Genomic DNA, 26,991 nt, shown 5'->3' on the forward strand with positions numbered 1-26,991 from the left:
TCCAACATCTTACGTGATGTGAAGGCTTTTCACTCGCCATGCCAACCTGTGTGGCAGATGATGTATGTGTTTCTTCAGTCCCGTGATTACTAGCATGGAGCTGCAGAGCAATGCTCTTCACCTCATCAGTTCCACAGGCTGCGCTCCAAGGTGGGTGAGGGATTCGCTGCAAGATGGCTTCTGACACACAGCACAACCAAGGCGTACCAGCATGAATATTATACAGTGCATTTCACCACAGCCACCCACTGTGAACAGATCAATCGAGGTGGATGAGGTGAATTAGAATTTTAATAGAGTGCCTAGGTGCAGTAATTAAAAAGAATGATTATATTTTTCCTAAATGTATGAAAAAGTGGATGGTCCATTGGGGTGTTGCTGGCTGCTTTGGTCTTATATGTAGTTTACACTTATTTGTTTCAATTATGTTCTTTAATGGAAACTTTTAAATGACACTAGAATTTCAACAAATATGTAATAAAATGTATCTGGATTATTATATTATAATAACATATTATTATTACTTCTTTTCTTTGTTATAGTTTTCTTCCTTTTCAAAAAGGTGGTTAATGTTTCTTTTTATATCCAGAATTATTCAAAAAAAACAAAGCTTTGTTTACCTAACATAAAAAAGCAGTTGACCTGCATGCACATGACATTTTTGCTTTGTCAGCTGATAGCCATTAATAACTGCCAGGATTTAGGCAAGAATTATTAAATTTCACTTAACTTGGAAAATTAAGCCGATTGCTCCTTTTGGTCTATAATTATGTTTTATTGCCATTGGGTGATGCATAACAGGTTTATACACAACATATACGGCACAAGCAAAAAGGTAAATCCAAAGAAGATCAACCCGTTGTCACTAGATAAGCTGAGAGACAAGCGAGTGATAATTGTTGTAGGAGAGACTGGAGCAATAGGCTCTTTGAGAGAAAGGTAACAAACCAGCAAAAAAATACAGATGAATCACAGTGGAGGATCTACTGCTGCAGTCTACAATCCACCGAGGCCCTATTAGAGTTGGCTCACAAGCTTTATGTTTCAGCCACAGGCTTAGTTACAACTTTAAAAGCCCAGGCTTAAAAAAAAAAAATCCCTTGCTTTTGAAAGTCTTAGTGTAATTTAAGTTAATTATTTTTCCGTGAAAGATGAAGAATTTACTTTTGTCTGTTTTTTAAAATAATTTACTCATCAAATATATTCTAATTGTACTCCTGACAATGTGACCTGTTAAATCCTCAAACAAAACAAGCGTCTTGCTATGTTAACCAGCAGGACAGGAAGGATGTTATTGCTTTAAAGTTCACTAACAAATCTGGGAGACTAGTGAACTTCGTCTCAATTAGAGCACCATGGGCTGTCTGTCAACAAAAATATCGCCATTGTTCGATGGCTTCATCCAGAGAGAGAGCGATGTTTTTGCAGGGTGACCTGGGCAACTATGCTGTGTCAACTGGTGTCAGGCTACGAGTGCAATATACCAGCTTGCCCGCAGGCTAAACCCCTAACGAGGCCCCTTGTGTCCCAAACAACACAACCAAAGATAAGGCTCCAAGACTCCTCCTTGACAAAGATTTCTGGTTGAAAGGGCCAGAAGAGGTGACACAGCCACACCGACTAGACAGGAAACTGGTCAGCCAACCTCTGTTTTTGTATGTCAGCAGATCGCAGTTGAACTGAACAATGTGCACAAACATGGGTGCATGAAAAGACACTTGAAGATGCATCAGGCGGTGTTAACAGTGGGAGCTCATCATCTACTGCAAAAAGATAATCCTCTAATGTGCTTAAGATTTGTTCTTTTGTTCCTCCAGGGCAGAAGTCAAGGACTCTCCTCTAATGGCACCACAGAGGAAGCTTTGTCTCATCAAAGAAGAAGAGGTCCTCGGCAGCTGTAACTACGCCATGCTCCTTAGACAGCACGTTACAGACGATACAGCATCTTTCATGTTCCAGTTAAAAGGGTAGAGGGACAAGTGAACAACCCAGCCTTTAACCCTCGGACTTCTCAGAGCATGTGGTGATTTGTCTAAAGTTTGAGCCCTCAAAAACAATGACCAATCATTCACTGACCAGAGCGACAGGCCATAATGAATTCTTTTACATTTACTTGGATTTGTGTAGATTTTCAGATGGTCTAGTTAAATTCCCATGAACAATGCAAGTTTTTGCCTTTCGGATACAAACCAGGCCATCCAGTTCGGTGGTTCTCAAAATGGGACGCAGGAAAAACTCATTAGGTTTCCCCTCACCTCCCTCAGCTGTGGTTGAGCTACAGCAGGTTAAGTGTCACTCAGAAATTAGCGTTCTCCTGGTAGAGCAGTGGACGCCACATCAGCTGCTACCATTTTTGTAACTACATTAAACAAACCCTCTGAAGGCCTCAATGATGCATGCAATCTTAATTTTTATTACAGCAATTTATTATACACTCCCCAAGCTTATGACAGCCCTGACTGTCATTAACAGATTAATTATAATTTCCCCCCGTGCTCAGAGTTAAATAGAAACGTGAACACATGCAGGCGCCCCGTAAAAACAATGAGAGTTGGATAACCGTGTTTCATCATTCCAGTGGCTTTACCCTTCAACCTTGCTGAAAGTAAATTAAATGAAGAAACCAGGGGGCTGGCTTCCGATGTCCTTTCTGCAGCTACTGTGCATAACATAGCACTCAGACACAACATATGCACTTCAAAGAGCAGAATCTCCTCCCAATTCATCTTGTTCCAAGAAACTCTAAACAGGACTAGATTCCATGAAGGGTTTTAGCCTGACCCAAAATGTTGATGAAGCTGAAAACACCCTAACCCTGGCTTCAAGTAACTCACAGCTATTTGCTATCCCACAACTGCACAACAGCCTACTTAAGATGTCTTGCATTAAGTTAGTGTTTACAACTTTAAAGTTGTAGAGCAACCCCGAAAACTGAAAAATAGACAAATTCTACACTATAACATTTCGCTGTTGCTTCTCATTAGACCTAGTTTTACATTCAACTCAAATTCCCTTAGAAAAATAAGTAATTACTCTACAGAGAAGGTGAGGACACATACTGACACATCTGTCAAAGTGTCTCAAATACATTCTGGAGGTAACAGCCTCAAAAACACTTATGAAGCTTCTTGTATACATGTGAAGATTGTTGCACATCAAAAGTTAATATAAAACAAACTTAATGATAAACAATAGCATGTCCGAAAAGGTGAAAAAACAGAGAAAGAAGTAGCAGCTTGATTTTCACTAAAATTGTAGGGTTACTGACAATAACTACAAAGTTTTAGCAAAGTGCAGACATGATGTACACATTGCAGTATGCCTGGCTGAAGGACCAGCTAACCCTCCAACTGACAAAAGGCTTTATCAATAATACTGTAGCTCCAAAAACATGCCCTGAAGAAGAAAAGCGTTTACATTTTTCAACTTAACAAAATTGGTGTTAAATTGGTGCTAGATGTCAGCAAATTGAACTAATTTTTTAGTAAAATCACACATAAAACATCACAAAAACAAGTCTGAGCACGAGGGTTTGGCAAAGCCAGACTAGTGAAAATCACACCAAAAATGCAACTCCAAACAGCCCAATTCAACCAAGCTTCGTCCCCTGTAGGCTACTGTACAACAGAAATACACACTTCAATAGTCATTTCACAGCATTTCTTCAAAGTACAGTACATGTGGCACAGACAATGAATGCTAATTAATTGCGTGTCGTTACTGACATCCCCATGCATTGAGCCAACATAGCATCCTTGCTAGCTTTTACACTCACTTACCCAACAAAGCAAAACTACAAAAATCTATCATGTCTGTCAATAACAATCATAATAGGAAACGAAATATTGTCAAACCTTGTGCCGTTATCTGCAAGATGCTAAACAAACTTGCTTCTCTTGGAATACACACCTGCGTCTTTTTCTCCTACCGCACTCCTTCAAAATAAAAGCATACAACCTTTGTGGGCTAATGAGTCCTAATTAACACCCTTGAGAAAACAAAATGAATAATCATGTAAAACAACAGATTTTCCAAGTATGCTGGACCATACGGCAGGTCATTTACATCACAAGCAAGTCACAAGCACACAAAGGTGGTGTAGGCCAAAACCAGCTAGCAGCTAACATGAAGAGCTGTTCCCTGAAGGTCTGTCAACTAAAGCACCTGATAAACATCATTCCATCTCAGAATTCATCAGTTTGGGTTACACTGATGAATTTATAAACACAGTAAGAATGAGGGAGATTAAGTGAACGCAGCAGTTAAATCAATAAGTAAGTATTAGGTCTAAATCAATAAGTATATAGATAGGTTTCCAACATGGACAACTTTTGAGAGATGAAATTGTATGTAGCACTCTTCCTCACATTTCCAAAACGTTAGTTTTCTTAGTAAACCCTAAGAACAAGTACATTTTCTCAGAGTGACAGATAAAAGAAATGCTCAATGGGAGATTTCATTAAGTCACAGAAGCATGTGGAAGCTATAGTCTGTAGGTGAGGTAATGACTTTGGCTCACTGTTTAAAAGCACTGTACCTCTGTACCAATCTGTTCCAGGGCACTTTACTCATAAATGATATCTTACAATTGGTATTTACAGTACAAAATTTCTCAAAACAGATACTTCATTACTATGCAGCACTCCTATAAACAACTATTCCCATATTAAATGCATCCAGCAGTTTTTTCAAGGTACTGGTTGAGATACTATTGTACTGGCTTTACTAATTTGTTTCAGCATGCTTAAATAAACAATGTATGGAGCACTGTGTGAGTAATGCTACAAAGTACACTTATTCATTTATGAGTTGCAAGACACAATAGTAAAGGGGCCACATTTCATGCAGGCAGACTTGTGATTCAAGGTACTGTATGTACAGGTGCAATTTCTGTTCAGGATTTATCTGATTTAAAAGAGCAAAAACGTTTTAGCCACTTTGAACCAACAGAAACATCAAGCATGTTTTAAGTTGATATTTTCACAGTCAAGTTGTCATTTTTGATTGGTTGCCAAGCTTCAACAGGGCGGGTCATTTTGGGTTGGACACCAGGAGGAGAGTAGAGTTATGGACTCATAAGAGGGTAGCAAATAGCTACAATGAATGATAATCCGCACCCCTGAAGAACTTTGGTTGAGTCTCTTTATGGGTCTAGTTGTTTACCTGAATGAAATTAAACTAATGCCAAGCTCAGCCGCGACGGCAAGAGAGGCTGCTGTGAAGTATTGGCGTGACTGCAGCAGCGGGTGGAATTCCCTGGGATTCAGCTCAGGCCTGCATCCTTCTCTTTTTGACAATCACGACATTCAGTCAATGTTGTGGCCTGATGACAGCAAATAAAAGTGAAAACTTTAGTAGTAATTTAGTCTTGCTTTCCCACCACAGCGCCGCTCAGGAGGGGCTGGCTAGTTCATACAGCATATAGTGGTAATTAAATCCACGAGACCTCACAACAAACATTTTACAAGTACTATCTGTGCCATGACAACATGGTGAAATTGTTGGCAAAAATTTGCTTATTTGAAAGATTATCATTTCTTTGGAGTCATGTTTCTGGCCACCTGATGAATGTCAAAAGATAAAAGTCTAATAATTACACTTGTGTTTGGTTTCTACCAACTCCTGAGGGAAATATTAATTTCTTTAGCTGAAAAATGTTTTGCTTTGTTCAGCAAGGTAGTTGCTAATGTTGTCTGTCTGCTGTTTGGTGCTTGAAGGGCATAATAAAGATACCAGAGCTTTTCCACTGAAAACAGCTACCTACTGTGTCTGAAAAGAACACAGATGTAAGCTGTGAGGGTGAACCAAAAATATTAATAAATATTGATTACAGCAGCTTGAAGTCAGAGACACTAATGAAGTTGATGATGAAGTTTTGTGTATCACTTTTGCTGATGCAGTTTTTTCACAAACTTCATATACAAGAAGTCAGTAACATTTTCCATGGCCTCTCTGGAGCTTTAGGCAGGTCAGATTCTGAATACATGGCGCGTGATGTAGTTATGCTCAATGAGACAAAATATTATGTGGTGTTATTGCCCTGTGCACTGATTCACTATGAGGGAACAGTGACGTAAATCACATTAGTAGAAAATCACATTCCTCTCCAACCCTTGACTAAAGAAGTCTAATGTCAGCACTTGCGAAGAAGAAAATCATGTCATTTATTTTCCTGTCAGTCTGACCTGAATGGAGTGCTGTCAGTCACCATAAGAAAACAGCCATGAACACACTGTTCTGCTACCTACCATTAGGATCGGAAACAGTCACATTTTCTAGAGTTGGTGCACCAAGGTTGTCAGCAACACATTTTTCATGAACAAGCCTTTTGGATATAATCCAGCCCTCAACATGTGACACCCTATGATTTTTACAAGACACCGCAGCTGGAAGAATAAAGAGCTAGAAGCATTTACGGCAACAAGTAAAGCAACTCAATGCCAATAACTGTAAAGAGATTGTAGAATGTAACATTATTTCTACCCTTTTTCTGCTTGTTTTTAACAGCAAATATTATATCAGCAAAACTTGAGAAGATAGTTATGCACAGTGTGTACAGTGGGGCTCGAATGTTTGGGCACCCCGGGTAAAAATTTGTATGAATGTGCATAAAGAAGCCAGGAAAAGAGTGGAAAATCTCCAAAAGGCATCAAATGACAGGTTAGACATTCGTATAATATGTCATAAAAAGTTAGATTTTACTTCCATCATTTACGCTTTCAAAATAACAGAAAACAAAAAAATGGCGTCTGCAAAAGTTTGGGCACTCTGCAGAGTATGTAGCATGCACTGCCCCCTTTGGAAAGCTGAGACCTGACAGCGTCATGGATTGTTCTCAATCATTGTCTGGCAAGACCAGATGCAGTCAATCTTAAGGTTTTAAATGCCTAGACTTATCTGATGAACCCATCATGTCTAGAAAAATGAAACAATAGTTGACACTCACAAAGCAGGAGAAGGCTATAAGAAGATAGCAAAGCGTTTTTAGATTCCAATATCCTCTGTTCGGAATGTAATTAAGAAATGGCAGTCATCAGGGACAGTGAAAGTTAAAGCAAGATATGGAAGACCAAGAAAAATATCAGACAGAACCAACGTTTGACTGCACGATCCATCCAGAAAGACCGGGCAGACACTGGAGTCATGGTACACCATTCCACTATAAAGAGATACTTGAACAAACATGGTCTTCATGGAAGACTCATCAGAAGAAAACCTCTTCTACGTCCTCACCACAAAAAACAGCGTTTGAAGTTTGCAAATGAACATATAGACCAGCCTGATGCATTGTCGAAACAAGTTCTGTGGACCGATGAGGTTAAAATATAACTTTTGGGCCGGAATAAGTAAAGGTACGTTTGGAGAAGAGTGGGCTAAGAATTTAATGAAAAGAACCTCTGTCCACTGTTAAGCATGGGGGTGAATCAATCATGCTTTGGGGTTGTATTGCAGCGAGTGGCACAGGGAACATTTCAAGAGTAGGAAAAATGGATTCAATGAAATTGCAGCAAATTTTGGACGCTAACTTGATGCCATCAAGTTAAATAGAGGATGGCTTCTGCAAATGTATAATGATCCTAAACACACCTCAAAATTCTTGGTGGATTACATCAAGAGGCATAAACTGAAGGTTTTGACACGGCCTTCACAATCTCCTGACCTCAACATAATTGAAAATCTATGGACAGAACTTAAAAGAGCATTGCGTGACAAACATTGGAGAAATCCAAAGAACTAGAATACTTTCGTAGGGAAGAATGGGTGAAGATACCTCAAACAAGAATTGAAAGACACTTGGCTGGCCACAAGAAGCGTTTCCAAGCCGTGATACTTTCCAAAGGGGGCAGTACAAGGTATTAACTCTGCAGGGTGCCCAAACCTTTGCAGACGCCATTTTTTTGTTTTCCGTTATTTTGAAAGTGTAAATGATGGAAATAAAATCGAACTGTTTCTGACATATCATACAAGTGTCTAATCTCTCATTTGATGCCTTTTGGAGATTTTTCCATCTTTTCTTGGCTTCTTTATGCACATTAATACGTTTTTTACCTGGGGTGCCCAAACTTTTGAGCACCATGAATGTATATGTATGCAGTCATTAGAGGGACTTTAGAACAGAAAGAGATTGATGGACTTGTGTGGACTCTGTGTTGCTTGGTCATACTAAGGCAAACTTCTTACAATGGTTTTCCCCAGGCTATCGAGACTATTGGTCAAAGTTCAAATGTAACTTCATTTTCTATGTGGAGGAAATGCACCTTAAGGGTAGAGGCAGCGGGTAGAGGAGAGGAAGGGGCTGTGCAGAAACTGTGTTTCCAGCTCACACAGATGCTAACTGAGAGTCAGAGGGTAGGGCATAAAAGAAATCCATTGTGGCTGTGGAGCCTGACTGCTGACAGAAATTAAATTGTATGTCCACGGACTTTTCATATAACAACCCAAGGTCTGTGTCAATAGTGCCACAGTTTCAGTACCATTACTGAGCAGGCAAAAAAGCCTTTTTGTTTTGACTCCAAATGTCAACCTCACAGTTTCCTTTATCTCTCTTTCACATGAACAATTTCTAATAAAGTAAAAACATCACAAATTCTACTGTGAAACACTTCAGTACAATCAACAAACGGCCATAATAGTAACATTGAGTAGTTAATAATAATGGTGCCTGTGCACTTGATATGTATTTTTGTTTTTTCACATTAAGTGTCAGGATAAGGACTCTCATAAAGTCACCAGAATTTGTGAGAAATATATCATGTCATGTATTTCCATTGATGATTTGATGCTACTGTGTGACAGATGTAGGCTAACATTGGAAAGTAAATAGTAAATTGTCATACTACCATTGCTAAAACATTGCATTGCTCTCAGTACAGCCACAGTTTGGTAACATGCTGTTCCCATCATTTTATACATGCCTGCTTTTTTTTGTAAATCAAAACCAGTCAGATCCAGCCTACAAACACTGAAAACAACTTCCACAAGGTAGTTCTGTATTTGAATGTTTATGTAGATTCATCAGCATCCCTCAACAACATCATTTTAACATATCTGCTGGTAGATCACCTAAATTAATAAAAAACATGCTAATCTAATTTTTGAAGGCATCTGATGTTCTTTTGCAGAAACAGGCATTATTTTCTCCTCCCTGTAAACATGAATGCAAACCATGAATCTGCAGAAAGATCTTAGATCTTTGATTCTGACACCAAAGCCTTTCAGTTAAAAAAAATAGTTTTAGCATTTTGGTAAATACAGTGAAAGTTGTTTTTCCAAAAAAGTTAGATAAACAGATCTATACCACTGTGTGTGTTTTGCTCTTGCCCAGGACATGATCTCCAAATGAATGCATAGCTGTTTTTACAGTCATGTCCACATCACTGAAACGGCTACAGTGGCTTGCATAAGTTCAAACACCCTCTGCTCAAGTTGACTAAAAAGTGGATAAAAAAAATAATTTGGAAATCGATCTTAATTAAAAAGATTTGGAAAAATCTAACCTTTAAGGACACAAATTTTCTTTGTGAATGAACAATGTATCGTAAATAAATACATTTTCTTCCAAAATATACGGGTGGCATAATTAAACACACCCTTATGTTAAATTTCTATAGAAGCAGGCAGATTTCTTGGATCCAGGATACTATGCATCCTGATAAAGCTCCCTTGGCCTCCTGGAATTAAAACAGCCCCACATCATCACATACCCTTTACCATACATAGAGATAGGCATGGGGTACTTTCCATTAGATCATCTCTCAATGCAAATCAAACCAGCTATTAGGCTAACTGAAATAAAACCATGGCACTGTATGTCCCACTGTAGCATTTATCACATATTATAGTATTATGTACCTTAACATGTTCTAATCTCGATTCAACAAGACAAGATATTTACAAAATTCCCAGTTCAGTCTAAGTCTCTATTAAATCTTTGGAGACAGATACAGTGCTCAAACGAATATCAGATTGACAGACTGATACATGAGGATGCTGGACGTGTTGATAGTACCAATCTGTATGAAACACAGGCCAGAGCAGCAAGGAGAAATTACTTATTTTTCGATGCATGGATCCTGCTGGTGAGCCTAGTTCACGGAAAGTTCAGTTGAGCAGCAGGCTCTGTTTGGTCCTTTTGAATGGATTCACTCACCACTATCTCTTTGGCAGGCTGAGAGTAATGGATGAGGTGCAAGATTCTAACAAAAAGCACATCTGCATCCACACGATAAAGTATCTCACAAAGGAGAGGAAGATTTCTTTGAACAGGGACTTGGAGTTTCCCGCACATGTTCCTCATAAACAGTTGAGGTCCAAAAGTTAGAAAAATAAAAACAAAAAAATAAAAAACACAGACACATACATGCATTTTCACAACTGACCACAGTGTTGTATAGTATGATGACAATATCTGAACAAGAATATTGTCGTAATGTTGTGGGCATTGGTGTAAAATGTTCTGAGATGTGTTTTTTCCTCTGCCTTTGGTCCGTTATTGAGCACATGCCATTGCTCAGGGTAGACAGTATTGTGTAATTGACTGGCTGGCCCTGAGGCAACTGGAGATGTTAGGCATCTCTATGGTCACACCTCAGTGCCTCACAGTTGGCAAGGCTGGGCTTGCAACAAATCACACTCCACTGACAGCCACGCTCATCTTTTGCTGCTCGCATCCTGTGGAACTGCAGTAACAGCAACATAAAGGTCTGGAAGCCAAGGGCAGCGTATTTAAATATTTATCAGCACCGAAAATTTAGCACAACTCTATTTGCAAATAAGGAGCAACTAGTTCCGATCAGAGAACTGTGAGCACATGGTGGAAGTGCTTACCCTGCCTGTAACCTTAGAAATGGCTGGGAAACCTCTGCTCTAGCAAATGGGAAGGTCTGGCGGGGGGAATGTATTGTCTGGGCACTCCAGAGAGAGAACAGATGGGGACCTGGTCCTGTTGTTGGGCCAACAGGACATTTGAACAGGCTGATTGCACATTTACATTCACGCCTCAGAACTGCAGACATTGTGAGCCAGCGGTTTATACAGCGTAACATGCATCATTTCATCCAACATGTAGTCCAGGGGAGCAGATTCACATGTGATGCATGTAGGTTTTCAATGCAGACGTTAAACAAATCAAAATTAGAATGGTTGTTCAACAAATGTGACGACATCAATCTTTACCTGCCAACTCAAAATGATCTATACAAATCAGTTATTCTATCTGGGGACAAACACGAGGCAGGGGAGACACAAACACAAACAATTGCCAGCGTCGTTCCTTGGGACACAAATGTATTCAGATTATGCCTGGTGGTCAGAGTGCATCCCAAAATCCTCTAGTTTGATTTTATCCCATCTATCATTATTCTCTTTGGCAAACACAATGCCATTGGTTCCCAGAAGAATTATAGGGCAGCATTGCAGAAGACAAACAATTTACTGGCACTTTGCCTCACTGAACAGCCCTGTCAGGCTGCCAAGAACCATCCATTTTAAACAATACATGTTTTAGTCACCAAGCCGCACATTTCTTGGACACAATAACTCACAGCATTCATAAAACCATTGAAGGTAAGCCAACTACTTAAAATTAGAAATGCTATTCAAACACTGAAAATGTGTACTGTCATGACACAGATTCCATGTTATGCTTAATGCATTTAAGATAAACAAATATTACGTCTTTAAATGAGCAGGTAAGGTATGCTGGAAATGTACTATCACCTTCCACACCTCTACATTGGGCCCTAAACTACCTCACCTTTAAAGAGGGAAAGCAGGTAAGATTCTTCTTGGCAGGCTTTTCTGCATTAATTCCCTCTCCTACCAGAGTGTAAATTAAGAGGGGAGCTAGTGCAGTGTACCGAAGCAGGAATGTGGGCCTGAGGCAGAGCCGAGCCAAGCAGCGGCGATGCTCCAGGGGAGACAGAGGCCACATTATGATGCAGCAGAGCCAGAGAGCTCAGTGTCTGACAGCCATGCGCCCTCGGTGGACACTCCAGGACCACTGCCACCGTATTCTCAGGACATTTACATTATTCAAAGATAAATGCATTGTCAATTTTATGTCTCCCAACACTAGATATGTGTGCCGCTTCACTCCTCTTGCAGCCAAAGGTGGGCTCACCTCTGTCCGCTGCAAGACACACTACAAATGAAATCAAATGTCTTTCTCAACGGTGCAGAATTACTTAACCCTGCACGCTGCCACTGTGCTCTTGTATTTTAGATTGTGATGCAGAGGGCTGTAGGTCAGGAGAACAGCAGAGGGAAGAAATGTGTCTTTGCATTTTGGTAGTTTTAAAATGTGAGATACACCTTGTTACGTATAGCACACTGAGATTTAACACTTAGAATGAGGATGGTCAGGGGGATAGGACCAAGAGAAAACTGTGCCTGTATTTTATTCTTACATAACAGAACACTTCATCTTGACAAAGCAAGACATTTCGATACCAAAAGTGTCATCTGTTGAGTCACATCATCTTGGAGGCTTAGGAAGGTGCACTTTATTAAAACAAAATAGACTACAATTGTATGTACTTGTGGCTAATACACTCAATTATAACCCAATATACTTATTCTACCTACTCCATATGCTACTCAACTGCACTAATTGAAAGTTGAAACTCCGACGAGCTGTGTTAGGAAAACTGAAAGGTTTGACAGAGTAAGTAAATATTGATAGTGGGTTTAAATTTGTAACACATTTGTATCAAGTTGTCACAGTTGGCCTCAAGGGAGTGGCACAAAATTCTGGGCCCTGTAGAAAGGCATTTCCCTCTGGGCCCTTCCCCACATGAACAGCCATTCATTCTTCCATCTTGTTGGGCTCTCCTCCTGTGAGGGCCCGGGGTACTCAGCCTAATACGAGTTGTGGTCCAGGTTACCTTTTCAGATTTAGATACTGTGTCACACTTAATATTTCTAATTTGCAATGTGTGCTCAACCTAAAACAAAGCCAAATTGGTCCTTTTTGCTCTGACAGTTAAATGACACGGCTAGTGATATTCTGTATTTTTAAATATTGTCAACAAACGAAATTGAATCCACCAATGAGTTGTCCCTTGGTGCCTGATGTATCTCATTCCTCTGTTGTGGTCCCAAACTATTAAAAACACATCAGCAAGGCACGCTGTTGCTCTGGTGACCATAGGCATTGTTTTTGAGTCAATCGCACATAGGTGCTGCTGCTAATAGTCACTCAAGCAAATGGGTATTAATCCGTCTGTCCAAATCGTCCCCAACAAATATACCGTTTACTCCTGTTTGAATAAAAAGTGAAACACAGTGAAAGTTGGAAATGTTTGAGACGTACTTGGTTTTGGTCTTTTTGTGGGGTTTGTTAATAAGAAGAGAAATAGAAAATGTCACCAGCCTCATCCTTTAAATCTGCATGTCTATTGATTTTCATGCGACATAATACAAACCATTCTTAATATTTCAGATGTAACTTCTGTACATTGCATTTTCAACATCCTGTGTGTCAGACTGATAGAGGTCTACCTTATATCCTCAGGAGTGATGAGACCTCCAAAGAAGCAGGATCCAGGTTCTGTCCAGTGTGAAGGAAAAGTTACACCGGACAGACTATGGAATTGATGTTGAAACTTCCTGAATGAATTGTTAACTTTAATACTAAAACTCATGAATATATTTATTCATTCAACAATCCATCTCTCATATCTAAAAGTCACAGACTATTTTACTGAAATAATGTGTCTTGGATTACAAATGAAAACCACATAGGATCATTCTTTATCCAGCAGACAGGTTAAATTCCAAACCCTGTTACTGTAATAGGCACACTTGTAGCTTGCCATGAATTAGAACTCTAATTATATTAGGTACTATTTTAAACAAAATAACACATTTCTTATGATCCATAGGTGTAATTTATAGCAAAGCCAGGTTCATTTTCCTGGGCAATCAATTTCGTGGTGTAGCAGAAGACTAATATAATTATGTAAAGCGCTGAGAGCTGAGTATCGCAGTCAGCACAGAAGGGTTTTTCGAAGATAAATGAAGATGCAATTTATTCACTCATAATTTCATACAGAAAATGCCGTGGAAGAAATCCATATGAGCATCAGAAAAGGGTAGAGGCACTAATACTTTTTGATATAGACTACCAGAGCATTGTAGTCAAGACTTGGGTAATGTATGAGTTACTTCAGGTTTCCTTACATGAGTGAGCTATCTTTCACACAAGGAAGGAGGAGAAGAGCCTTTTGGCCAAGCCCTCTAAATCATACCCAGAGGAGTGAGTCATTTATTTTAGTTACAATTATATCACTATCACTAACACATAAGAGCTGCGATAAATCCACGCACATCAGTTTCTGTGACAACATGCATGATCAATGTAGGGAGGTTCCTCAGCTACAGTTATTCTAGGCTGAGCGGTTGAAGTGCTAGATGAAACAGCAAGCCTATACGCTCAACTCAAAACTCACTGTGTTAAGGAATAAGATTCAGAATGTCAGTCTCTAATCAATTCTCATCTTTCTTTGTGGTTCCTCTTTATATTTTGCATGGACCAACCCATATCCCAGCTGTTATGGCATACTGAGTGTGCAAAACAAAGGACCACCTACACTTCACTGGAAATCCATTTCCGTCAGCTGCAGAGGCCAGTTACAGGAGAGTGGGAGCTGGCAGGGTAAAGATTCATTTTTAAGCTTTGTAGGTGCTTGAGATGAACTGTAGATCTTGTTGTTCCTCAGTGGATATGGTCCAGTATTTAACTAAATATTTAGTGATGATTTTACTTTGCTCTGTGTGTGGGCAGAAGTTTTCCATTCAATATGCTCTTTTTAGAAGGACAGACGTAGCCCCCCTGCAACTAATACACAAATGATGAGTATTCACATGGATCTGAGGTAGCCCTGCAGTTGATGTATAGCCGTCTTCCTTTCAAAAGGAAAATGCAGTGCAGGCTTTATGGTTTGACAAACAACACAGAACAGAATGTGTGCCTCTTCTGCTCATTCACCTACATACTGTGCGGTGAATCCTTAATGACAGCAGAGGGCAGAGGACAGGAAGGACTTCTGACAATGCTGTTCTCTAACAGTCACATCCTCTGTCAGTATTTACAGAGGGCCAGGGTGTGTGATGGAGATACAGATCAGCTGTCCTTCCTCCTCGTGTCTGATAGCAAAGAATTACCGAACATCAACACAAACAAGGAAAGAAATTAAATGGCAGTTTATTGGACTGAGACAAAATTTAGGCTGTAGAACCCTTTGCACTGTGCAAAATTGCACTGTGTGTGGACAACTGTGAATTGTCAAATTTTGACTGACTATTTGAATAACTATTTCAAAGGAGTAAACGTGCAGCAGATGAAAAAACACAATGAAAAGGGAAATTAAGTCCTTTATTTGAAGGAAAAAATGGGTCATTTAGTTATCACTACATTCTGTTTTATCAATATACATTAAATGAGGTCACTGGCAATTTCATTTGTTGCAACTTTTACATCACACAATGGCATGATACTAGAAGGAATGCTGTTATCATTAGAAACGTGTAGCAATTACATTAAACACAAACGAACACAGGCCCAAAGCAACAATCTATTAACTTTCCCAGTATCATAAAATGTATATTTAAGCACATTAACTGTTTCCTGCAAAAAGGCATTTAAAGCTGTTTTTTGTGTATTAGCTGTAACCGGTGACAACATTAAAGTCAACCACTATAACAACTCCTGCACTTTACAGTAACTTTCCTAAAATCATCACAGTTGGAGCTTTTCAGTTTTAGAGACAGCAGCAGAAGTCCCCGACAGGTACTATAAACTACTGCTCTGTTATAGAACAGAATTCTGAGTTTAGGGATGCAGTGATAAAACCAAAGCAGACCTTCAGGGCCCCTTTTCTTTCACGTCCTCTCTCCACGCATTTCTTTAGGTCTAAACCAAACTACGGAGCAGTTCTGACAGTTTGTGTCAGATTATGTTGAGATGAAAATCCTTTCTCTGTTCACTTCCGTCAACTGCTTTGTTGTGAAATTCAGTCTTGATCCGGTGATAATCCACATTAACTTCCTTCGAAAGGACCAGTTCAATAAAAGTCACAGAACGAAACATTTTCTTAATCACCTTCATTTTTTTCTGCGGCGTTTTCACAACTCCTGCTCCTTCTTGTGTCTCGAGCCAGGCTGCGCGTGTAAAAAAAATAATTAAAAAAAGCTCTCTTACGGGATGGAGATGAATGCTGCTCACTTGCACAGAGGTATCATCGCGATATGTTGTGTGCACCACCAACTTTCTTCTAGGTCTGATTAAAGAACAAGTGTTGGTGCAGTGGGATGGAATATTTCTTCCTGCACCCAATTCATTAATTATAAAAACAGCTGTGACTGCATCTCTTTTGTTCTACAAGCATGTAAAAAATAGCCTACCTATGGTTTAATTAAACAACCAGGTCTCCAGGTAAGATAGCCTGTATCTAAATGAGCCATGGCTGCTAACACCTCTTGTTCGCATTAATAGTTAGCCTACAGTAGGGCTACTTCCCCATATGTAAATATTACCCTCCACTGAGCAGGCGTGGTCTTCTCTGTTTTTATCCAATCAGGAACACAAAATGAGCTCCCTGCGCTGCCTGCTCCAACACAGCTTTTAGTGCTTCACCGTTTTATGGCTGTGATTCAATTATTAAATTGCAAATCCAAATGTATGCATGACCTAAAACAACTGCATATTTCCGCCCATATCTTTTTTCGTTTACATGCAACACGTTCCAGACTCATTTATAGCAACAAAAGACCATAGTCTATAGTTTTCTAACCAGACCCCACTTTACAAACTGGTCTTTTCTTGCAGGGCAACTTTAATCAAAGGAACTACGTTGCTGCTATTTTCCAAATTGCGTGAAACTTCCTTTTAAAATGCCACATTGTTGAATTTGATGTCATCGCCATGTTCAATCACAGATAAAGGCCTAAGAGGCAAGGATAACATCTGAATCTCAGTTAGGTCCATTTGGTGCTACAGCAGTGATTGGATTTATATATTTCCTACTTTGATTCTCCATGGTAACCTATATTTTCGCCATTAAGTTGAAGACTTTGTAATTGAAAATTTACATTATATTTTTATATTTAAAAATGTAAATAGATCTTGGCATAGCCTACCAGAAATATGTTTTATTGCGTTTTCCAATGCATTTTTATTTTAATCAGTTGATTTTCCATTCAAAATAATGGAGATAACAGAAAATATTTTTGGGTTACATACAATTAATTTATCAGCCAAACATTCAGCTTGTTCTGGGGGTGGGTCGAACAGTTTTCCAAATGTTACTAAATGAAGATGCTAGGGTCTCAATGAATGACCAGTGCGGTGCAGAAAGCTGCAGTGGGGGAGAAGACAGAAGGAAGAGCTCACCCAGGGTTAAAATGGCCGCCATGCACTGAACACCGAGGTGATTTGTAGCCCATAGCCACAATCCAGCAATGCCTTAATTATGAAATAAGATGAAATCAATATAAAATCTATGTTATTAAATAATTTAGGTTGCAAGCCAGGTTCAGTTAACTGGCTGAAACTTTTCGGGACACTGGTACTGTGGGACCTGTACGCATTTAAAGTCATGATGAGGATTTCATTTGCCTTAATGCGCTCTTAAATCCAGAGATGTATCATCTCAGACTATGTGACCAAAGTAGGGTTGTTGTTTTTTTAAACTCTCCCCCAACATTAAAGATTGAGGCTGCTCGGTTTGAAATGTGTTACTTGGATTTGGAATGCAAATGCTTTGTTCAGGAGGAGGAGGGATCAGCAAGGAGTCTGAAAGCGACGAGTTTTTGATTAATGAGCTTTGAAATGGCTCTCCAGGAGCAATAAAGGATGAACTGCTCTCTCTCTCTCTCTCTCTCTCTCTCTCTCTCTCTCTCTCTCTCTCTCTCTCACACGCACAACACACACACACACACACGCGCGCGCGCGCAAGTGCACAAATACATGCACATCCATCGTTGCATCATTTCCAATGTCAAAGCACGTTTTTTCTTCTTTTACTTGTGTTGTCACCAATCTCTTCTGCCGTACCCATCAGTCTATGGCCATATTTCTATACTTCCACTTCATCCAGTTTACGAGTCATTATTTTAAATATTTGTAATCATCAATTAGACAGCTTGTCCCACCAGATAGGAAGGTAATCATGTGGCCAAGTCTAAAAAACGATAAGTGACATATGGAAGATGCAATAAGCCCATAGACTAACTTCCCTCAAACCAATGAAACATCAATAATCTCCAGAGCCTTTTATCCTGCTGAAATGCAGTTTGCATTGGAAGCATAGAGCCGTCTGATGAGTTTTAGATATCCTGGTGTCTAATTATTGATTGGCTCTCCCTGTTTGGACTGTGCAGTAGGGCTGTGGAGTCAATAAGCCTCTACTGTTACCTGACAGTGTCACTGGGAGGAATCAAAATAATCAGAAACGGTGGGTGACCACTGCTGCAGGCTGCTTTACAAAATCAACAAAATGCAATCAAAAATACAAGTTTGAGCACTTTATTTACAAAATGTTAAACACAATAAAATATAACATTTCAATATCATTAAGGTTTCATAAATTTATGGATATCCAACTAAATGAATAACAATGGAAGACAACTAAAAAATAGTAATGGACTACACGAAATGACATGCTGGTGTATAATATTTCATACTTCGATAGTCTACGTTTTGCTTTAGGTTTGAGACAAGATTAATCATGGACACATAGTGGTGTTTATACACTATCAAATGCCCCATTTATCCCAGATTTACAATTAGAAATGCTCTTTTTTTAACAATACACTGCGAGTCATCGCATTTTTCAAACCCTGTTTTGCCAACACTTCCAAGTGCACTGATCTGTCCAATCTTACAAAAAACTCCACACTTATAAATACTCGCATATAAACGATAAATAATGTGCAATACAAAAGTACTTAAATAATAAATATGCTATATGCTAATACGAAAGATTAAGCAAAATAATACAAAATAAATAAATAGGATGCCCGTGAGGGGAATGAGATCCTACAAAACAGACGTAAATGTCCCTAACAGTCCTTCTCTCTAAAGAGCTTCTACTTGTGATCTACAAGACTTACCTTCAAGTAACGGCATGAAATATTCAGTCAAAAATTGCGCATTGCACTTGAGAAAACAAAACAAAAAAGAGGAACAATTGTCTGCCTCTGCGCATCTCCAAATATTCAAGAGAAATGGGCAAAGCGGTATTATTTAGAAAATAATTACACAATAGCATTAATCGTAATATCAATAATACTGTAATAATACACACGACTCGCTTGGAGTGTAGTTATTAGACTAGTGAGGTAATAAAAAGAGCGCAACATAATTTTGGCACACATACATAGCCTACATACACACACACGCACGCACACGCACACACAAAACCACATATTACAAATGCGTGAGTTTAGGCGCTTCCTGAATCCTTCCCTGAGACGCTTGGTGAGAGGTGAGATCTGTGTATGTGGGATGGGGATCACAGGGTCCATGGTGGTGGTTTCCTGGGATCTGAGCGGCACAGCTGTAGTCCACACTGGTGGATGAGGGGTGGGGAAGATGGCCGAGGTTGAACATGGGGCCCGAGGCTGGCATGGAATCAACAAAATTCCCACCCACATAAACGGGGCTGCCTTGCAAATTGTCGTTGGCAAAGCTGCCGGCGCTCTGCATGCCGTGGTGCTCGTACTCAGAGCCCGGGTACCTCTTCTGTTGTGGGATGCAGCCACCCAAGGGTGCCGTGTACGCGGCCAAACCGTACATGTTTGGCTGGGGTTTGGCGAAAGACGGGGGCGAGGGGGCGTCATAGCTGAGGCTGTTCACGTTTTGGAGCTGGCCAGAGTATCCAATGTGATTTGGGCCACTCAGCGGCGGGCTTCTATCCGGGGAGTGTCCCAGGGGAGAGTGTGCGAGCCCTTTAGACTTCTGGTCCTTTTTGTATTTCATCCTCCTGTTTTGAAACCAGATCTTTATTTGACGCTCGGTGAGATTCAACAGATTTGCCATCTCCACTCTCCGAGGGCGACACAGATAGCGGTTAAAGTGAAACTCCTTCTCCAGCTCCACAAGTTGCGCGCTGGTATAAGCAGTTCTGACCCGTTTGGAGGCTGGTCCCGGTGGGCTCTTCTCATCACTCACCTCGCCACCTGTAAAGGAACCACAGCTTCATCTTAGCCTTTTTGTATTACCAATGCAATCATAAACTGTAAGCACAACAAGGCCCAGTGACCCCCCCACAACAAGGCCCAGTGCCCCCCGCCCCCAGAAAAAAAACGTATGCACGCACCATCATGGTCTCTACCTGCACTGGTGCAGTTGTTGCTCTTCTGCTTTGAGTTCTGCCGGGTCTCCTTCATCCAGGGGAATATCTGCTTTGTGAGGGTTGGTGTGGCAGTACTGGAAGAGCTGCTGGAAGGGGATTTCTTCTTCTGGTGCGCAGAGCTGTTGGAGCTGGGAGAGGATGCGGACAGTGGAGGTGCTGCCTGCTGCTCCACAACACTCGTGGCTTGGCTGCTGCTGTTGCTTTGACTGCTGCTTTGCCTCATGCAGTCTCCGTTCAGGTCACTGTCTTTGAGGATTGGTGGCCTGACAGCAGACGTCTGGATGGGACACACTGAGCTCTGGTAGTCATTCTCAATGTTAGAAGCAGGGTAGGACTGATGTGCGGGGCCGTAGTTGTACGAGTCTGGTTTTGGGAAGGTGTACCCTCCAAAAAGTCCAGAGTTATCGTAGTATGTTGCTTTCTGCATTTTGTGGATTCAAAGCCAATGAGACAAAACAATTCGATCCAATGGCATGGATGTTGTTTATTCACGTGATTGGTGTTTCCCAACGTTGCTCCAGTCTGTGACCTATACAGAGAAGTATATCAGAGTCATAAGGGCACATATAAATAAGGCCTGTACTCATTAGCTGCAACCTCCTTAACCTTAGACATGGTCGAAATTCAGGATTTAAATGAACCAATTCGGATAATCTCCGCTCATGTTGCTATGGGCTACAGCAGCCATTAAATTAGAAACTACCAACTGTCTCTGCAGTGTCCAACAGTGATAGATCTCCCAGCCCCAGATTTGAGCTAGTTGGACTCCTTTCCTCACACAAAACAGTTAAAGTTTAACTTGCGCTAGAAAGGACTCTCTGGGGGCCTTAAAGAGTCCCTCAGAAATAAGCTGAATCAGCATTTGACACACAGACACAATACCCTTTTCACTAATCACGAGCCCTGACAAAGCCCGTCATGCATTGTTCCCTGCAGCAGAAATATAGCCCATCAAGGTCTCACACATGCGTTTGGAACATATGTTTACACACACAAGGAAGCCAAATACTAATCTCCTCCACTGTTTGTTATTAATGTTAATACCACAAATGTAGGTAAACATGTGTGTGTGTGTGTGTGTGTGTGTGTGTTTGTGTGTGTGTGTGTGTGTGTGTGTGTGTGTGTGTGTGTGTGTGTGTGTGTGTGTGTGGAAAGAGAGAGATAGAGAGAGATAGAGAGAGAGAGAGAGAGAGAGAGTTTTGTTGAGTGGGGGTGGGAGTTACATATTTCATTACCCTTTACTCACATGCCTTAGCCTATATATTTTGGCTGATTGGTTGGTTTTCTGCCTCTAGCCCAGTCAGGCAAAATGTAGCCTACCTTTAATTGTTAACAAACCAAAAATATTCTGAAGAAATGATCACATTTTCAGGATATATTTGATGGCAGCTACATTTGTTTTCAGAATATGACAAAGAAACGAACGCCGGCATTTGAACTAATAGTTGAAACACAAATATCAAAGGGCCGTGTACTGTATGCTGGTGGCTGGAGGAGGTGAAGCCTGCGCCGTGCATAACAATTGCACCTGTCAGTGTGGACCGCGGCAAAATTTATGACCGCAAATGTTATGGTTGTAAACGGCCTCAGAGAGGAATGAAAAGGAAAACAGTCCTCAAGACTCGCAGCCCTCAGAAGTGTAAAACTAAGCGTAGGAGGAAGGCAAGGGAAAGAATTTCCCTACTCGTTCATACGCGACTTCTCCCATACAGAGGCCCAGTTTATAAACGATGCCTCCATTCTGTCTGGCGCGAGTCTGCAGCCAAACACCGAGCTGAATGACTGGAGATGTTTTTGCTGGTTAAAAGAGAGGGAATATTGACGATTACGAATCGGTAAAAATGTGGTAAACGCGGGATGACATGGTGAAATTCTTTCTGATTTTACATTTTTATAATTTGCATGTTTTTTTTATTAATGTTTGAGAGGAATGTAAACATAGTTAGCCTTATGTGGTTTTTATTTTTTTTAATAGATTTATATTCGTGTGGAAAAATAGTCTTACGTGCGCTGGTGTTGGCTGAATTTGTGCAGCTTTGCAAACGTAGAATTATATTGGAACGGGACTCTGTGCAAATAATTACCCCAGCAACTAGAGTTAAAGTCACTCCTCATGTCTGTGTTCGTGATTTAAGGCTCCTGTGAAGCACTGGGAGCGTTAATATGTAGCCTAATAACAAATCACCCATTCACCTTGTTAGCAGTTGGTCTGTGCTGTCCAGTCCCTTCATTAAAGAAATATTACTCACCGAAATTTGCGCAAATGTCTTTTATATCCCTCACGCATTCATCACTGCTCCCACCTCGAGCTGGAAGAGAAGTTTCTTCACATTAGAATTTATTTTCAATCACATGGGCTCAACATTTGATGCATGTATTTAAAAATAACTGAAATAAAAAGGTAAATGATCAGGCCCAATCTTCCCTACTACTTTAAAAACTATAATTAAAAATGTGGTAATTTATTTATCAGAGCTAAAATACATTTTAATTCAAATGAATACTGGACCATACCTTTTTTCAATTTTTGGACCCATTTCATTTAGCTAAATTGGAAGACACTGCCACTGCAACGACCACATGGGCCTATGGGCTGCTACCCCCCCCTTCCCGTCTCAGCTTGACACAGAAAAGTCTTACATGTGCACTTCTTACACAAAGAGTAGCCCAAATATTTAGCAGTCATAAGCTTTTTATGTGACCTTTGGGTCATTAAGCATTTAGGCAAAGTTTAATGAACAACGAGCAGTTTGGCTTCAAGTAGACTCAACCCTCAACTCAATTTTAATGCAGCTTTTCAGCGGGGACTGAAAGAAGATGCTCGACCGACGGCCAGAAAGTAGAACCACCTCAGGACATTTCAGTGATTTTTTATTTATTTATGTTTAACTCTAAACCACCCATGTCTCCCTGCTCGTATTTGGGGATAATTATAATATGGTCATGGAGATTTAAGATTCCTTCAACATGGAATATCTGAAAAGCTGGTCGATAATCGGCGCCTGAAGTGCTTTTTGAGCACACAGGGCTGCTAGTAGCAGACATGGTCCTCTTTTCAAACAGCAGTGTTTTTCGCCTACGCGTTGTTACGGTAAGTTTGGTTCACACAATGGGCCGGACTCAATGTGGAGAGTTATTATCCCAGTTGGTCGTTACTCCTGCTTAGCCCTTCAAATTGTGTTCATATTCAAGTTTAACAGCACGTGAGAGGCGTTTTGTTATTATTGACAAATGTTTGTCACATTCAAGAAATAACTGCAGTTGATAACAGTGTGTTGCTATTGTCTCCAGGCTATATGCAAGGTGTGGTTTTTCCTGGAGAAAATACGAACTGCCCACAAATTGTGAAATCAACAGTTGCAGGAAAAATATTTGCTTTGGGTAATGCTGCCTTTTGTTCATTTCTGTAGAAATTCAGCAGCTGCCCAGGATATAAAGATGAAGTGCACATAAATTAAACCCAAATCCATCGTAAAACAGTTAAGAATAGGTAAACAGAATTCAAGCAAAATTGGGAATAATTAACTTAAACATGCTGTAAAATAAATAAGCGGTTGTTGTCTTTGCCTCTCAGGCCTATTATTTTTTTTAAATTTCCAACCCCAAAGAAGAATTATTAAACTTTTATATAAGTTCTAATTAACTGAAATCAAGTGAGCCAAAATCGTATCCAAATAGTAGGAAAATGAAGTATTTGCCTTTATCGTTGTTCACTATTCAGCCCGGCAATCCCTCAAAACATCCAATATGAATCCGTGTATAATATAACGTTGCAGGTTAACAAAGCCATGAAGTTGAAACCACATAAATCACGGCAAACGCCACTGTGACGATAAGACAACAAATTAATGTGATTTACGATCCAAGAGTCAAAAAGAAAAGTTCCTTTCCTACTTCTTCCCTCCGAGCCGGTTTTCATTGAAATGTGAAATCAGCTGAAAAGCAGCAGGGCAGCTGGAGCTCAATCTGTCGATAATATTTGAACGGCTTTCTAAAAAAAATATATATATATATATATATTTACATCTGCTATTGAAGAGGTAGCTGGACTCAATATCCGCACGGTCCCCGGCGAGAGCGACATTAACAAGCATCACCTCCTTGAGTGGAATAAATCATAAATATTTCCTTGCATTATATTAACCCGTGGTTAAAGGTTGCTTTATGCCATGCGATTGCTTACCTGCGAATCAATTCATCATAAACCAGCTTCCCTCTCGGTCTCAGTTCCTTTCCACGCAGTCTGTAGAATAAATCCTTCACCCTTTGTCTGTACACAATGCTGTCCTAAACCTGATCTTGCTGTTTTTCAGACATTTCCATATACCAATGGAGACAGTATTCCCGAAAGAATGGAAGGACTCGCATTCAACTACCAATAAAAAGCGAACAAGGTATCCTTATTCCAGAAAAAAAATACCCTATGGCAATCAATCACCCATTGAAATATACAGAAATTCAAAAACGGATAGGCCTGTACACATTTTGGAGCGTACATTAGGATTTTTGGGTGTTTCGGAAGCTTTGTGACGGCAAATAAAGGCGCTGCCTTAAGAAACAAGCATATTTGTTCACGTGATTGTTCTCTTCTACAACCGAGCCTTACCTCACCAATCCATTTTGATAAAGGGTGGCGTTTATTTCCTCATCTGCACTGTGTGAAAATGTCCCACTGCCTATTTCTTTTCATCTCCTCCTGAATTACAGCTCGCCTGCACTTCATTACTTAAACACAAACATTTTATTATGATATTCTTAAGGTTTTAATAATAAAGACTTGCACATTCTCTATCAGAGCAGTAGTTAGCCCATGCAGTGCAGTATGTTTGGGTAGATTAATACAATTCTTTGCATTTTAAATGTTACATTTTCAGATTTTCCAGGCTTTTGTAGATTTTCTCCTCACTGCTCTTACGAGGAAATTTCACAATAAAACGTCCAAAGTGGGCCTCAAACGCACCAGTGTTCAATATTTAGATAATTTTGTGAAACAATACTACTATATTTCCTTTTGATGTCCTGTTCACTCGCCCAGTAACTGCGATGATGTGGGATGTGCATTTTTTCTTTTTTTTTATGATTTACAAAATAAACGACATGTGGGTTTTTTCTTCCAGCTGGGACTGGATTGTGTTCAAATAAACCACATTATCATCTTTTGTTTGTTGTGTCTGTCTTCACACACTGCTCAAAACACAAAGAGTGAGAGAGCCATGTCTTCTCCGCATTGTTTTCAACAGCAATCACAGCAATGGAAAAAAAAAAAAAAACATAGAAAAGGTTTAAAAACCAATAATAGATATTTTGGAAAAGACCAGAATGACATGGAAGAGGAGGTTAAGGAGCCGCAGAGAGCGTCGGCTGCTTCGGCGGTCGCTTATGTTGCTGAGAGGAATAAGAAGAAGGGATGCCGGACTGGTAGCGTCGCAGCATATGTTCACAGGGTAATAAAAGTGAAAGATTTACAGGTTTCGCCCCCCCCCCCCCCCAACAACAGAGTCGAACCCTTTCAGGAGTTACTGAGAATGATTTACAAGGAGGCAGAACTGTCAGCCTGCCCAAAGTTCCACGACTTCTTGGAAATCAAAATCAAATCATCCCCCACTAACAACACAAAAACTGGAAAATCCACCTCAAGCAACAATGAAAGATAAACAGCCTATTATTTACCTTTTGCTGAAAACTGAGACTATCTGTTGTCTGTTGACTGTTAAGATCATTTCTACTGGCAATTAATAAATTAAATGCTGTTCCTTAAATGTAAAATTGTTGCATTTTTGCAGTAAACTGTTAAAAATCTGAAACGGATTGTGAATAAAGAATCAGTGGGCCCTGTGGAGGGACCACACCGAGCTGTGTCCGAAAGAGCATTTATTCAGAGCGAGCAGCCATAAATACATGTCACTGCCCTTAAGTTTTTACCATTCATCCTATCAATCCTTTTCGAGACGTATGCGTAAACAGCAAGCCCAAACATTCTACCATTTCTAACACATTTGATTAAAAAAAAAAAAGACAGGCATACAGCGACTTACACAACACACAGCCCTGCTCAGAGCGCACACATCAAAGGCAGCAATTCATCAAATATCACGACATTTGATATGTCATTTACCAACTCTGGCAACATGAAAAATGCTGAAATATTTACCTACCCAAGCATCCATCGGTTCGGATGTGTTGCTACAGTGCGGGGTTACGGTAGTGCCGTGTATCGGATATTATTTTCTTGGGGGGATCTCTTCAGTTTTCAAGTCTGATAGAGTCCTTGCGATTAATGACGACGCCGTGTTTCTAGGGGGACGTGCTGCATTAATTATTTAGACAATCACGTGGTCGAGAATAGAGAGCGGAGTGGTATAGTCTCTGGATTATATCTCTGAATGCAGACAGCGCACTTTAATATATCTTAGGGGGGTTGTCTGGCTCGGAGAGGCTTCTGCGAAAAAAACAGCTGGAAATCAAATATGGCCGGATGGAGAGCAACGACGTTGTATTCCTGCACTGGGTGCAGTGTCATTGAAAATGGCAGTGCCTTTGGCTCCCATTTATTGCTGTTCAGACATGTAGGTCAGTGTGGCTACACACTGTACGTTGTAGTAGGCTGCTCTGACCTGATAATTGGAGGGGGGGG

At 40.2% G+C, this 26,991-nt stretch overlaps 1 protein-coding gene and 1 long non-coding RNA gene across 3 annotated transcripts in view; both read right to left on the reverse strand.

Annotated features, from left to right (window-relative positions):
• The window catches only part of LOC117952881, a 29,098-nt gene extending 25,169 nt beyond the window's left edge, over positions 1 to 3,929 (reverse strand). Inside the window, exon 1 of the long non-coding RNA XR_004658527.1 lies at positions 3,855 to 3,929. This is a non-coding gene — a long non-coding RNA (uncharacterized LOC117952881). The remainder of the gene's footprint in view (positions 1 to 3,854) is intronic.
• Positions 3,930 to 18,510: 14,581 nt separating this feature from the next.
• Positions 18,511 to 26,925, reverse strand: hoxd3a (homeobox D3a). Of its 2 annotated transcripts, none has more exons than XM_034885756.1 (4): positions 26,513 to 26,925; positions 22,607 to 22,666; positions 20,337 to 20,886; positions 18,511 to 20,181 (listed from the first exon to the last, which is right to left on the reverse strand). In XM_034885756.1, exons 3-4 carry the CDS (start codon positions 20,782 to 20,784, stop codon positions 19,430 to 19,432), a joined length of 1,200 nt encoding a protein of 399 aa, XP_034741647.1. In that variant the 5' UTR covers positions 20,785 to 20,886; positions 22,607 to 22,666; positions 26,513 to 26,925; the 3' UTR covers positions 18,511 to 19,429. The 2 variants fall into 2 exon arrangements, with proteins under 2 accessions (XP_034741647.1, XP_034741646.1); XM_034885755.1 differs by having other exon boundaries at positions 20,322 to 20,886; positions 26,513 to 26,922.
• Positions 26,926 to 26,991: the final 66 nt, after the last annotated feature.

This window comes from Etheostoma cragini, chromosome 11 (assembly GCF_013103735.1).
Source record: "Etheostoma cragini isolate CJK2018 chromosome 11, CSU_Ecrag_1.0, whole genome shotgun sequence".
Lineage (NCBI taxonomy): Eukaryota > Metazoa > Chordata > Actinopteri > Perciformes > Percidae > Etheostoma > Etheostoma cragini.